The sequence below is a fragment of the Vipera ursinii genome (genome assembly GCF_947247035.1).
Source record: "Vipera ursinii genome assembly, chromosome: 8".
NCBI classification, from domain to species: Eukaryota; Metazoa; Chordata; class Lepidosauria; order Squamata; family Viperidae; genus Vipera; species Vipera ursinii.
The window spans coordinates 4,212,456-4,227,656 of record NC_139519.1 but is presented as its reverse complement, the minus strand read 5'-3'; the positions used below and the strand labels follow the sequence as shown (position 1 = coordinate 4,227,656).

Sequence of the window (15,201 nt, the reverse complement as noted above, 5' to 3'; positions counted from 1 at the left end):
ACTAGGTGACCTCTAAGTTCCCTTCCAACACTTTTATTTTGTATTCAGAACTTCATTCATGATTACAACTATGGTTGTAGAGATACAGCTTAGCAAGAAAGCGTTCAAGTTTCTTTTTAAATGATAAATGTAGCTGCATAAATCAGGCTGTTAAACCTAGAGTTGCCATAGGTGCAGTACTTTTCATAAGTCAGTTTTTCTGACTCTCTTTACTGTCATCTAGTGGTCACCTGGAGGTTTGCAGCTCAGCTATGGTAATTCTCTACTTAGCCACACCCAGCAGTTATTTAATCCATACGGAGACACATACTAAATGGATTTCAAAAGATGGAAAGGGGTTAACAGCCATGTACTTTCATCTATATCCACAATGCATTGCCTAGTTTTAACTGGAGACCTGTGTTTTCCTTAACCCAGATTTTTTTAAAAAAAAAATCACCCACCACCTTGTCTTAATTGTTTGTTTCTTAGTTTTGCCAGATGTGTTCTACAATTGAGAATTGTAGGAGGGGAGCTCTTATCTGAGGCTCTATCAAGGATGGAAATATGGACTTTATTGAAGATATGCTGCTGTTAGCCCTATCAGACGTCTTCTATCCTTTTTTATGTGGAAAACAATGGGAAGGAAGAAATTGTACTGCTCAAAAGGGAACACCGATAAGGAAATCATTGTGCTTGATGCAGAGTGGAGTCAAAGGAAAAGGAATAAGAGTCCAGGATTTGGGTCTAGCAGCATGGAGAGTGCCGATGCCAACTTGCATGGCATCAGACCACTCTTTGCAATTCAAACATAAAAATCTCATCCCCTTAAAGTTTCCTGGAGCTTCCACAGATTTGGCAGGCATGAGCTCGAAGATTTATGCTAACCGATTTATACCTTGTTGTACAGTACAACAAGGCCCATTTCATAGCAGAAGCGTGTTTCTTAACCAGTTAATTTTTCCAAGGAAGATTTGGATTGATGCGGCGTTTTCACTCAGGTGCAGTCAGGATCTGGATTGGCTTACATTTTGGAAGTCAGCCCCCAACTTCAAATTTTGAGCTCTGCTGAGGGCCCCCATGCAGTACGTGCAACGTGGCTCTTCCAGGAGAGAAGTCAGACTGTCTTTCTGGTCCTTCAGCGCTGATGCCAGCTCATCCTGGGCCTGGATCAGGGCCTGGACAATCCTGTGGATCGTGCGTAAGTGGTGCAGGGAGTTCTCTAGGTCTTAAAGAGAAAGGTCATCCGTAGGTGGGAGGTCCTGATGTTTTTGTGCAAAGCCGTAACACGTTCCGTGCTAGCAAACTAACTATAACCACAGGCGAGCCCAGATGTTCTGCTTCTAAGCAAGACAGTTGTTAAGCGGGTTTCGCCCCATTTTACGACCTTTCTTGCCACAGTTGTTAAGTGAATCATTGAAGTTGTTAAATTAGTAACATAGTTGTTAATTAAATCTGGCTTCCCCGGTGACATTGCTTGTCAGAAGGTCGCAAAAGGTCATCACAAGACCCTGGGACACTGCAGCCGTCATAAATAGTAGCCAGTTGCCAAGCATCTGAATTTTCATCACATGACCCCGGGGATGCTGCAGTGGTCATTTGAAAAACGGTCATAAGTGCCTTTCTTTCAGTGCCATTGTAACTTCGAACAGTCAGTAAATGAATTGCTGTAAATCAAAGACTACCTGCACTAGTTTTTCCTTCTTAAAGCTCTGCTGTTTTTAGCTCACTGTGGGATTTGCTACCATGAGCTGGAATTATGGCCATTATACAACAAGGTTTATGAAATGCACGGAGAAACAGTGGCGCTGCTCATGGTGTCTGCATCAAAGGAACTCAAGAAGGGCTGAGCTTTAAAGCACGGCTACAGCTGCCACTTTGACATTTTTGCTCCCTTTTGGATCTCTCTGGCCCAGGGCACCCAAGAGAATGCGTTAAAAGAAGCTGACAAGCGGGGAACAGCAGGTGAAAGGCAAAATCTTGCCCTCCTGACAGCTGGCAGGCCTTGCACGGTCCTTTGATTTAGTAGGTAATATGCAGCCCTGATCCAGACTAATAGCTACTGCCAAGGCCACCCCAGGCTATCGTCACATCTGAGGGTAGCAAAATCCCTAGCTTAACTGAGCTGTCCTTTCATTTATCTGTCTGGAATCTCTCTTTAGAGTTTTAATGAATGCCCCCAAGTTGCAAATGAGACAGAAGAGAAAGTGCTCTCTGCGCCTATTTTATGTATCTACATAATGTCTCCTTTTATCCACCTTCACTCCAGGAGGTATCCAAGATGTTGCAATATTTTCCCATTAGAGGTTGCTCAGGCCCTTTAATTGTCTCTCCTGAAAATATTCCACTGTTAACCATGCAAATTGGGATGTGTCCCTATCAAATAGGGTAGCAGGAAGAGCTGCCACGTGTGAACCCTGGTGTGGCCAACCCAGACCTGCTTTCCCTGGTCTGATTCTCACCAGGTATGTCGAACTACAACTCCCAGAATTTCACACTAAGGACCTGTTCATCCCATTCCAGTAAGAGGCATTGCAGGGGTAGGCAACCTTGGCTCTTTTATGACTCGTGGACTTCAACTCCCAGAATTCCTGAGCCAACCATGCTGAGGGGAAAGCGAGAGGTTTCCATGCTGAGCCTTGCTGGCTCAGGAATTCTGGGAGTTGAAGTCCACGAGTCATAAAAGAGCCAAGGTTGCCTACCCCTGGCCTATACACTAAACCAGGGGTATTTAAACTTGGCCCTTTTATGACTTGTGGACTTCAACTCCCACAATTCCTGAGCCAGCATGGGGGAACTAGGGCTCCTTTATGACTTGTGGACTTCAACCCCCAGAATTCCTGAGCCAGCCATGCTGAGGGGAAAGGGAGAGGTTTCCATGCTAAGCCGTGCTGGCTCAGGAATTCTGGGAGTTGAAGTCCACAAGTCATAAAAGAGCCAAGATTGCCTACCCTTGCGTGACTAACCTATGTTGCTATCAACCCCCCAGGAGAGACCAGGCTAAAAATCATGAAGATTAATTCCACTTCTATTGATTATTATTATTAACATAATTACCTCACTTCTTATTTGTGAGAACAAGGGGGAGTAAACTCTGAGTTACTTTCTCAAATTACATTTCTATCCAGGACTCAGATTTCCCTTATCTACTGTTGTGATTCTCTTTCTTGTTCCTCAAGGTTATTTCTTCTGCCCATTATAGTTATCACAGAAGACTGTGATGCATTAAGAAAAAGAAAAGAAAAAAACCCAAAAGCAGAAGGAAAGATTTCTTACCTTGCACTCTGCCCTTAACGGCAGCCATAGCAGAATACACCATTTCCTTGAGCAGAAAGTGGATGGTGCTGCCGATGTTCCAGCTAATATCTGCAAGGCACAATACCAGCTCCGGTGAAATCCCCAGGGTGGAAAATGCATCTCCCACCCATCACCCCTTTGGGACAGGAGCTGCGTACCCCTAACTCATCTCCAATTGTATCATGCAGCTGCTGAATTAGACACTACATAGTGAACATCATTTTGAATCGTTTTAAACACAGATTTCTAGCCGTTAACAGATATTGCTTGAAATTACGCAACTGTCTATTGTCATGGCATTGTTATTGCTTCACATTGCATACAACAGCTATTACTTCAAAGCTATTAGAGCAGGCCTTTTAAAATTTCCCTACATTGTGATGGACATTAATTTGATCATTTATAAAAGAGATAAAATCCTGCCAGTCCTGGGAAAGTAATAAGCTCCTGCTTTATTTTTTAAGCCTGGGAATCTGATCAGCTGTCCTACCAAGAGAAGCTTGATATTCCATCTAAACAATTCCAATGCATGTGTGTGTGTGTGTGTGTGTGTGTGTGTGTGTTGTATGCGATGACAGATATAGTGCATTTAGTTCAGCAGTCTTTCATTTTTAAAGACACCTTTAGGCAGATATTTTTTTATTATTTATTTTATTTTTATTCCATTTATATCCCGCCCTTCTCCGAAGACTCAGGGCGGCTTACAAGGTTAGCAGTAGCCTTCATTCTATGTACATGCCTGCTTATTAGGGCTTTCACACACACCCCAAGCGGCATTATTACAAAGTCAGCTTAATTGCCCCCAACAATCTGGGTCCTCATTTTACCTACCTCAGAAGGATGGAAGGCTGAGTCAACCTTGAGCCTGGTGGGACTCGAACCTGCACTAATTGCAGGCAGCTGGTGTTACTTAAGGAGGCATTAGCCCACTGCTCCACCAAGGCTCTGTTTGGTTCTAATTGACGAGGACTCAGAGTGGTTTAACAATGAACGAGTTTATTGAATACACAAAGTCAACTGTCAACTGTCAAATGTTGCAACCCTTTTATAGAGAAAGCCTTTGAACTGTAACCAATCAATGGAGTCTCTTTTCCCGCTCCTAGGTTGTGGCGTCCAATGAATGCACCTTAATTTCCCGCTCTGAACCTTGCTAAGCTGCAATGTGTTTGCAATCTCTTGCTTGCCCTGTTAATAACTATTTACATACACAACACCCCTTACCCCCCCGTTGATGTTATTTCTTTACGAAATCCTTTAGGTATTTTGGTGGCCTATGTATTCTAGAAGGGTATCTGTTACTTTGGCTGCTAGGGACCCCTCTTCCTGGTTGACTGCTTGGCTGCTTGTCACTGCTGGGCCTGGGCTCTGGGTTACTGGCTTCAAATGTGCTGTCTTGTGTATTAGTTTGTGTTTGTAATTCAGTGGTCACTGGCCTACTTCGCAGGGGTATTTCCCGTTCAATTTGACTGAATTGTTGTTGTTGGGTGCGAGGGGATGAGTCCTTTTGCCCCTCCTCTACGCCACTCTCTGGCCTGTTGTTATCTGTACTGTTTCCCCTTACTATGCTTAGGTCCCCCTCAACTGGCACACAACCACTGGATCTTTTCCTCAGCTGGTCTATGTGTCTTTTACAGATCCTGTTCCCTTCCCCCTCAATAGTGTACGACAGGGGACCTAAGATTTCAGTCACCACCCCTGGAATCCATTTGTCCCCTTGGGCATAGTTTCTGGCCCAGATCAAATCCCCCACTTTAAATGTTCTGTTAGGAATGTCAAATTCAATGTTTGTTTGCAGTCTGTCAGGGTGCAATCTGTCCAATTTTGTGGATAGTCTCCTGCCCCACCTCATTTCAACTGGACTTTTCCCTGTAGCAGAACATGGGGTCGTGTGCTGAGCCAACAAGAACTCTGCCAGTCTCTGATGCCAATCACCTCGAATAATTCTTTTTAAAGCGTCCTTCGTGGTCCTCACATTTCTTTCAGCCAATCCGTTGGTGGAGGGGTGGAAGGGTGCTGAAGTCTTGTGCTTAATCGAGTTGGCCTTGAGGAAATCCTGAAATTCAATAGATGTGAATTGTGGCCCGTTATCAGACACAATTAAATCCGGCAACCCGTGAGTGGCAAAGAGGCCCCTTAATGCCTGTATTGTTCTGCCTGAAGTTACTGAGCTGACCGGTACTACCTCTAGCCATCTAGAGTAGCTGTCAACCACTACTAGGAACGTTAACCCTTGGAAGGGTCCAGCAAAGTCAATATGAATCCTGGACCAAGGATTCCTAGCTTGTTCCCATTTATGTGTGCGGATATGTTGTTGTTCAGGCCTGGAACGTTGGCACAGATGGCAATTGGCAACACATCCCTCAATGTCGTTGTCCAGTCCTGGCCACCACAAGTGACTCCTAGCCAATGCTTTCATCCTTACTATTCCAGGATGTCCCTCATGCAATTCAAGTAGAATAGCTGATTTGTGGATTCCTGGAATAACTACACGAGTTCCCCAGAGTAAGCAACCCAAATGAACTGACAGTTCATCTTTCCTCCTGAAATATGGACTGTATATTTCATCCGGTTTGGCGTTAGGCCAACCGCTCATGACCCAGGTCATTACTCTCCTTAAGGTGAGGTCCTTATTGGTTGCCTCAGCAATGTCTTTTGCAGTTAAGGGCAAATCAGGAATGTCCTGTAGGGACATTATTTGTCCCACTGGGGCAGGGTCCTCCTCTGTTGTGCTTAGGGGCAATCTGCTAAGAGCGTCTGCATGACCCATGTCCTTGCCTGGTCTGTATTGGAGGGAAAATGAGTATGCTGAGAGGAAAATGGACCACCTCAGCATCCTGGGTGACATAATTTGGGGAGTCTGTTTATCTGTGGTAAACAGTCCCAGCAAGGGTTTGTGGTCCGTCAGTATAGTAAAGTTCCTACCATACAGGTAGTCGTGGAACTTTTTAACTCCTGCCACTATGGCTAATGCCTCCCTGTCTATTTGCGCATAGTTCCGCTCTGCCTTGGTTAGTGTGCGGGAGTAGTATGCAATGGGTCTTTGTATTCCCTGGTTGTCTAAGTGGCTGATCACAGCCCCTACGCCATAGGGCGAAGCATCGCACGCCAGGTAGATTGGTTTGTTTTCTATAAAGTGGGTTACAGTTGAATTACTGGAAAGGATGTCTTTTAAAATTTGGAAACTTACTTTGTGCTTGTTCTGCCACTGCCAAGGGGTCTTCTTATCTAAGAGTCTGTGTAAGGGTTCTGCAATGGCAGCCTTGTGTGGCACAAACGTGTGGTAAAAATTTACCAAGCCAAGGAAGGCCTGTAGTTCCGCCTTGTTCCTTGGTTCTGGGGCCCCTTTGATTGCTTTAATTTTTTCAGGGGTAGGGTGGATTCCACTTCTGTCAATCCTGAACCCCAAAAAATCAGTGGATTTAACCCCTATGCTACATTTTTCCTTCTTTAGTTTCAACCCAGCCTTCCTAAACCTACCCAGTACCTGTTCCAGCCGCTCTACTAATATTCCTTCATCCTTTCCAGCTATTAGGACATCATCAAAGTAAGGGCATACTCCAGGTATGCCCTTTAAGGTCCTCTCCATCACTTCTTGGAAGATGCCTGGAGCTGCTGCAATTCCAAATTGCAGTCTGTGGACTCGGAACGCCCCCTTGTGGGTAACGATCGTCTGTGCCTCTGCAGCCTCTTTAGAAACAGTCAACTGTAAGTACGCATGCGCCAAGTCTAACTTGGCGAAGATGGCGGCGTCCTGGATCGTGGCGAGGACCTGCTTCACCGTCGGGACCGGGTAAGCATGCTTTTTCATTCCAATGTTGAGGGTGGCTTTGTAGTCAGCGCAGATTCTCACATCCCCATTGGGTTTGAGGGGTGTGACAATCGGCGTTTCCCACAAACCGCCCTCAACAGGTTCTAATACTCCTTGGCCTACAAGCCGGTCGAGCTCGGCCTCGATTTTTTCCTTTAAGGCAAAAGGCACCCTTCGGGCCTTAAGCCTGATTGGTTTTACTGAGGGGTCTAGGTTGAAGTTAATGGGGGGCCCTTTGTACATGCCCAGAGATCCATCGAATACGTCTGCAAATTCATTGCAGACGGATTCGAGGGTCTTATTTTTAATCACTGAATTTATTCCCCCGATCCAAATTCCTAGGGCAGGGAACCAATTAAGTCCGATTAAGCTAGTCCTATTCCCCTCTGTAACTATTAGTTCTAAGACCCCCTTAAACCCCTTAAATTTTACACTAAGGCTGGTCTTTCCTTTTACTTTTATTGGACTTTTTTGAAAGTCCATTAATTGAATATTTGTTGGACTAAGTGGAATTCTTTTTCCACTTCTTTGTTCAATTCTCTCAAGGGTTTCAGTGGAAATTATCGACACTGAAGCCCCTGAGTCAATTTCCATTCTGCAAGGGACCCCTTGCAGAAGGACTGTGATTTTTAATTTTCCATCCGGAAAATTGTGACCACTTCCCAGCCTTCTCCTATTGACTCGCGCCACCTCCCCTAGATTTGGAATTTTAACCCGGTTTTTAGGGGTCTCCTTGCCACTAGCAATAGGGGTTACCTTACCCTCAGGCCACACATCGACTTCGTTCAGACGGTTGTCGCGAGCGCGGTTTCTGCAGATGGCCTGGATGTGGCCGGTCTTGCCGCATGCCCTGCACTTGGCGGTACGGAATCGGCAGGATGCGCGGGGATGGTTGCCGCCGCAGCTGCCGCATCGGTTCTGGCTGTCGTTGTCGCGCGGTCTGGTTGCGGTGTCCCGCCACGGTCGTTGTGCTCCGGTCGGTTGTCTTTGCGGAGTTGCGGGTTGTTGACGGCGGCCAGGTTCGGGCCCCTCGCTTCTGGGTTGTCTAGGTGCCATCTTTCCAAATCGCCTGGAGACTTCGGCGATCTCTTCCTCCCACTGCTGGTCCACCTCCCCGCAGTCCACATAGCCCGCTTGGTTGATCTCGGGCGCTGCTGCCATGCTACTGCGGGGGGGGTCGCGATACCCGGTTGACTCGTAAGTTAGAAGTTCGTCGAGCACTTCCTGCAAATCGCCGGTGGGTTTGGCGATTATTCTGTTTTGTAGTTGTTCATCACGCAAGCCCAGTACTACTCTGTCCCGAATTCTTATTTCTAAATTATCGTATTTACATCGTACTGCGGCTTCCCTGACGGCAGCGACAAACTTTTGTATGGACTCTCCCGGTCTCTGATTCCTCTTTTCGAAGATGCGCCGCCAAAAGAGTTCGGACCTTCGGGGTGTAAAGTGGACCTTTAATTTAGCGAGGAGGTCGGCATAAGGCACGCTAGAGACTGGTTGCGGTTGACACAATCCGACAGCGACTCTGTAGACCGGTGTGCCACAGATTGTCAATAATGCCGCCGCTTTTTTACGGTCGTCTGTGATTCCGTTCACTAACAGGAACCCTTCGACTTGACCGATGTATTCTTCCCAATCTTCAGGGAAGTTTGGGTCGAATTCCTTCAATGACCCGATTTGCGCCATTCGGAGAATTTTTTTCTTATTCTGCCGCGGCCGCTCGGTTGACTGTGACTCGCTCTGAATTTGCCGCCTTTCGCGACAATTCCGCCGGTTCTCTGGTCTTCTGTCAATCCCACCTTCGTCGCCAGTTGTTTGGTTCTAATTGACGAGGACTCAGAGTGGTTTAACAATGAACGAGTTTATTGAATACACAAAGTCAACTGTCAACTGTCAAATGTTGCAACCCTTTTATAGAGAAAGCCTTTGAACTGTAACCAATCAATGGAGTCTCTTTTCCCGCTCCTAGGTTGTGGCGTCCAATGAATGCACCTTAATTTCCCGCTCTGAACCTTGCTAAGCTGCAATGTGTTTGCAATCTCTTGCTTGCCCTGTTAATAACTATTTACATACACAACAGGCTCTGCATGCCTAGAAGGGATTTGGATCATCATCTGGCGGACAAAATCGCTCAGATCCGGACCAGTCTGGACTCTGACTGGGCAGAGTCTGATGTGGAGGAATCGGGCGGTCTTGAGCATGTTATCTGGACTGAGTTCGACCCTGTTTCCCCTGATGATGTGGACAGAATCATGGGGAGACTGAGCACCACCACCTGTTTGTTGGATCCGTGCCCCTCCTGGCTAGCTTATGCGGCCCGGGAGGGGACACGAGGCTGGTTCCATGGTGTTACTGAAGGAGGCATTAGCCCACTGCTCCACCAAGATACAAGTAGAGCTGGAAAAATATTCTGAGAAAAGGCATCTATTCTAGTTTCGATGATGTACATTGGAGGAGGAGAGCCATGTTAGCTGGCTATGGTAGCAAAACATCAGAAAGAAACGCTAGAACCTTTTCCAATGACCTAAAGCATTTAAGGCAGAAGCTTAGAATGGAAGAATCACAGGGCTGGAAGAGATCTTGGAGGTCTTCTAGTTTAACCTCCTGCCCAAGGCAAAAGTCCTTATTCCCTCCTGGACAAATGGATGTCCAGTCTTTACTTCAAAACCTTCAGTGATGGACCAGCCACAACTCTGGGAGGCAAGCCGTTCAATCGATTCATCGTTCTAATTGTCATGATATTTCTCCTTAGTTCCAGATTGGATCTCTGACGTGCTTCCACCCATTGCTTTTTGTCCTGCCTTCCAGTACTTTGGAGAATAGGTTAATCCCCTCTTCTTTGTCACAGTCCCTCAAGTACAATTAGAAGATAATAATCATATATCCCCCCCCACACACAATCCTTCTCTTTGTTAAGCTAGACCAGGGGTAGGCAACCTTGGCTCTTTTATGACTCATGGACTTCAACTCCCAGAATTCCTCAGCCAGCGTATGCTGGCTGAGGAATTCTGGGAGTTGAAGTCCATGAGTCATAAAAGAGCCAAGGTTGCCTACCCCTGAGCTAGACATACCTAGTTCTCTTAACTGTTCATTGTACAATTTAGTCTCCAGATCCCTAATCTTCTTTGTTGCTCTATTCTGCATTCCTTCTAGGAGCTTTTTCACTTTTTTTTTAACTAGGCCGTTTTCTTTTTCACTTCATGACAAAGTGAGATGCATCAGCTGCAGCTCACAAAAGCTTCTGCCTTTTAATAAAATTGGATAGTTGGAAAGGGATGAACTGCAGTTATTCACATCGCACTCATCCACCATCCTTTCCATTTAACCCCGAAGTATTCACTCAAGGCCAAAAATAATCCGTTCTCTCTTGGAAAGCACCTGAACTTTTGTTGACAAAAGCAGATGGGGTTGCACTGCAGATGTTGTATGTTTATGCAACTGACCTAAAAGCACAAAGGCTGAATTGGTGCAAAATCTCTCACGGAGAATCTGCAGCAGAAGAGAAGGGGACTTACTGTTCAGGTCACCGAGAATTTGCCTTTGGGGGACTCTAAACTGTTCCACTGTCAGCCGAAGTCCCTGTGGCAGAAGGAGAGGAAAACCAATTGTCAGGAGCCAAAGGAAAAGCAGACGGGCTGGGATCGACCCCAACCCAGTGACTCAACATTGAGGCTTTTTGTTTTGGCTTTTTGCAAAACACAGCTTGGCCTGATGTTCCCCAAAACTGGGAGATTTGTGTAAAGATTTCAAACTTGGATATTTCACCTACAGCAAGGCTGTTAGCTAATTTTGGATCTTGGTCTCAAAAACATAACAGGTAGTCCTCAACTTGCAACCAAAGTTACAACAGGACTGGAAAAAGTGACTTATGACCATTTTTCGGACTTGCGACCATTGCAGCATCCGCACGGTCACGCGATCAGAATTCAGCCGTTTGGCAATTGATTCCTATTTATGACGGTTGCAGTGCCCTGGGGTCATGTGATCATCTTTTTCAACCGCCTGACAAGCAAGGTCAATGGGGAAGCCAGATTCACTTAATTAATACCCGTAGTGGTTCAGTGAAAAACTGTGGCAGGAAAGGTTGTAAAATGGGGCAAAATGCACTTAACAAATGTCTCACTTAACGACTGAAATTTTGGGCTCAATTGTGGTCGTAAATCAAGGACTCCCTGTACTGGCTGGAGAATTCTGGGAGTTGAACTCCACACATCTTGAAGTTGCCAAGGTTGAAAAACATGCACCCCCCCTTCTGCAGTCTTGCCACCCCAGTTATTTTCACATGGGGGACTGGGAGATAGAATGGGAGCTGTAGGGCCTGTGAGGTTGGCCCTGTTTCCTCCCCCAGAGGCAGCATATCCTGACTTTGAGGAAGAGAACGCCCCATTCTCCCCCTCTCAAAGCCTCCCTTTGTGCAAAAAAAACTCTTGCAGCAGAAAATGAAAGGGCTGTCGGCATAATGAGGCTCAGTTCTGACCCCCCCCCACCCGCCCTGCTTTGCAGCTGCCAGGGGTTTGCAGCCTGGAAAACAGGGCCAAGCGAAGGTGTTGCCATGGTGACAGTGTGACGCTGGGAATAAGTGCCGAGGGAAATGCTCAGACACAGCACTGAAGCTCTGTAGCACAAAAAAGCTTCCCTTCTGGGTCCCCAAACTTAGAATGATCGAGAAATGGGTTTTCTCAAAGATATCAGAAACGCCTGGCCATCAAATCTGCAGTGGCTGTCAAAGCTCTGCCAGTTTTTTATGCGATGAGAAAAGCCACCATCTTGACTTTTTTTGGCCACAGGAGTTGCCCCACCCCCACCCCCATCCTTTCAGCCCTGGGATGGTTTGCCTGGAGGGCTGGCAGTTGCCTGATGTGAATAGCCACCGAGTCCTTTCCTGGTCACCTGCAACCTGGATCTTCCTTTTTGCAAAGTGACATCACCCCTGGTCAATAATTTCACAATTCCTAATGGTTTTCCATCAGATAGAGCATACAGGTAGACCTCGACTTACAACCATCCGTTTAGTGACCATTTGAAGTTACAACGGCACTGAAAAAGTGACTTAGGCCCAGCTTTCACACAACCGTTGCAGCATCGCCCAGGCACCTGATCAAAATTGGATGCTTGGCAACTGGCAACTGCAGTGTCCCCGGGTCATGTGATTGTCTTTTGGGACCTGCTGACAAGCAAAGTCAACAACTTAACAACCAGGTTACTAAATTAACAACTATAGTGATTCACTTAATCACTGTGGCAAGAAAGCTCGTCAAATGGGGCAAAATTCATTTAATAACTGTCTTGCTTAGCAACAGAACTTTTGGGCTCAATTGTGGTCATAATTCAAAGACTTCCTCTATATGGGATCAGAATTATTGACTTTACATGCAAAACTTGCTTCAATTAGTACGGACTCCTGATTCCAGAGAATATTTTAGATAACTTTTACTCTTTCCTAATTTAACCAACCTGAATCAATTGGTGTCATCAGCAAAGCATATGGGGCTGAGTCAAAAAAGTCAAAATGTCAGATGCAACTACTCTACAAGTGCGGGGGAACCTTTACCTTTACCTTTTTACAAAGGTACAACAGCACTGAAAAATATGATTTATGACTGTTTTTCACACTTATGAACATGTGCTTCTTAGATTGTAAGCCACCCTGAGTCTTCGGAGAAGGGCAGGATATAAATCGGATTAAAAAAAAAAAGTTGACGGGGAAGTCAGATTCACTCAAGAACCGTGTTACTAAGTTAACAACTGCAGTGATTCACTTAACAATTGTTGCAAGAAAGGTCATAAAATGGGTCAAAAGTCAACAACTGTCTCTCTTAAGCAACAGAAATTTGGGGCTCAGTTGTGGTTGCAGGTCAAGGACTGCCTGTACACAACTGAAGCTGCACCTCTTTTTTACAAACCCAGAGTCACATTGCGCTGCACACTAGAGCTGACATCTTGAATTCCTGGCAAAGCCACTGTTTCCAGGTTAAATATTGGAGCCAAACTAGAAATGCACAATTTTAATGACCACTTGCAGATTTTTTTTTACAACTGGTGTTGACCATCCATATTCTTAAGATAACTTTATAAAGCCCAACTAAAATTTAATACTTCCATTACAATTTAGTAATGGGTAAAAACATTCTTTTCAAACATCCTCTCAATTAGCATGGGCTTCCATGGTTTCTCCTTCCCAAATAGTGTCCTTTTTTTCACTCCTGATTAAAAAAAATTGTTCCTGCTGGCCTCACTCCGTGGCCCTTTCCCCAACCTCATGCCTTCCAGTCAAATTTCACCTGCTCAACCACGTGGAATGAACACAGCCTCAAAGCCCTGAATTGCCTCATGCCGAAATATTTAGAACGAAGTGGAAATGATGTGCTATGTCTTTGTACAGATTGCTCCTCTGGGTTTTTTCAGAGTCAACTCACTTGAGGAATCCCGTTCAGATGGTTCCTCAATGTCCTCAGGGTGTTGAGTGCATCGCGGGCACCAGGGTCCACTTCCTCTTTTACCTTCTGGTTGGCAGCAAAAGCACAGATAACGCACCCCCTGATGGAAAATGGCACAGACATTGCAGAAAATAGAGGACTGGTTTTACTTAGGAGAAGAAAATCAAGACTAGGTACTCCTCTAAATTCTCTTGCCTGGAAACTGGTGCAGCCATTAAACCACGGGCCCAGAGTCAGAGGTCTATAAACAGAGGCCGGTTGGCCATCTATCAGAGATGCTCTAGGACAGGGGTGCGCAATTGGCATCGTTATCCATACTGTATTTTTAACATATGTACATATTTTGCTTTTGGGGTAGGGGGTATTTTTAAACCATCTTGGTTTCCTAAGCAGGTGATAGACACATGCTTACATGGCACTCTTGGTCTTCAGAAGGCCATAACACCTACACCTGAAAGTTCCAAAAAAGGAAAATCTGAACTTCGATTCAGATCAGACCAAACCCGGTTTAGTCTTTGAAACTCTGTAGCTCCAGTCTTTGACCTGCAGCCCCTAAAGACATGTCTAAAAGTCATCAAATTTGAGAAACCAGATTTGAGAGAGATCTAAAGGGCAGTGGTTAGAATGCAGTATTGCAGGCTAAATTCTGCCGACTGCCGGGAGTTTGATTCAGCCTTCCATCCTTCTGAGGTCAGTAAAATGAAGACCCAGATTGTTGGGGGCAAGAGGCTTACTCTGTAAGCTGCTTAGAGAGGGCTGTAAAGTTGCAAAGAGTGAGAACTGATAGGCTGCCAAGTTGAAGCTTAAGGACTCTGGAGCTATAAGTCCAAGTTGGGATCCTGTGACCATGACTAGGTTGAATACATCCACCATTGCTTAGAGTCAAAGCATTCTAGGGCTGGAGGGGACCTTGGAGGTCTTCTAGTCCAAGCTCCTGCCCAAGACAGGAGACCTCATTCCATCATGGACAAATAGTTGTCTACTCCAGTAGTTCTCAACATTTTCTTCACCACAGACCCCTTTAAATAACTTTTGTGGCCATGGACCCACAAGACATAAATCAAGATTTAAATCATAATATTTCTTCAAGCCTTCACAGACCTCCCTGTGACAACATCATGGCCCCCCCGGGGATCTGTGGACCATAGGTTGAGGACCATTGGTCTTGTCTATTTCTGAAAACCTCCAGTGATGGCTCACCCACAACTCTGGAAGACAAGCTGTTCCACTGATTAACAGTTCTAACTGTCAGGAAATTTCTCCTTAGTTCTAGGTTGCTTCTCTCCTTGATTAGTTTCCATTCATTGCCTTCAGGAAAATAGGTTGTCCCCCTCTTCTTTGTGGCAGCCCCTGAAATATTGGAACTGCTATCATGTCATCCCTCGTCCTTCTCTTCATTAGACTAGACATGCCCAATTCCAGCAACCATTCCTCATATGTTTCAGCCTCCAGACCCCTGATCATTTTTGTTGCTCTTCTCTGCACTCTTTCTAGGGTCTCAGCATTTTTTTTTCTATTGTGGAGACCAAAACTGAACAGAGTTTTGCAAATGTGGCCTAACTATCAGATTAACACATCACATGATCTTGTTTCTATCTCTCTGTTGATGCAGCCTAGGGCTGCATTGGCTTTTTGGGCAGGTACAAAAAGGCTCATACTTAAGTGGTTATCCACTAAGGA

The 15,201-nt window shown here is 45.6% G+C and overlaps 1 protein-coding gene across 1 annotated transcript in view; it reads right to left on the bottom strand.

The window, feature by feature from the left end:
• Positions 1-15,201, bottom strand: part of PROM2 (prominin 2) — a gene marked incomplete at its 5' end in the record, with an annotated part of 56,659 nt that overhangs the window by 30,428 nt on the left and 11,030 nt on the right. Inside the window, 4 exons of the mRNA XM_083368703.1 lie at positions 1,008-1,207; positions 3,256-3,345; positions 10,600-10,663; positions 13,501-13,621. Coding sequence (XP_083224829.1) covers positions 1,008-1,207; positions 3,256-3,345; positions 10,600-10,663; positions 13,501-13,621 — 475 coding nt within the window. The remainder of the gene's footprint in view (positions 1-1,007; positions 1,208-3,255; positions 3,346-10,599; positions 10,664-13,500; positions 13,622-15,201) is intronic.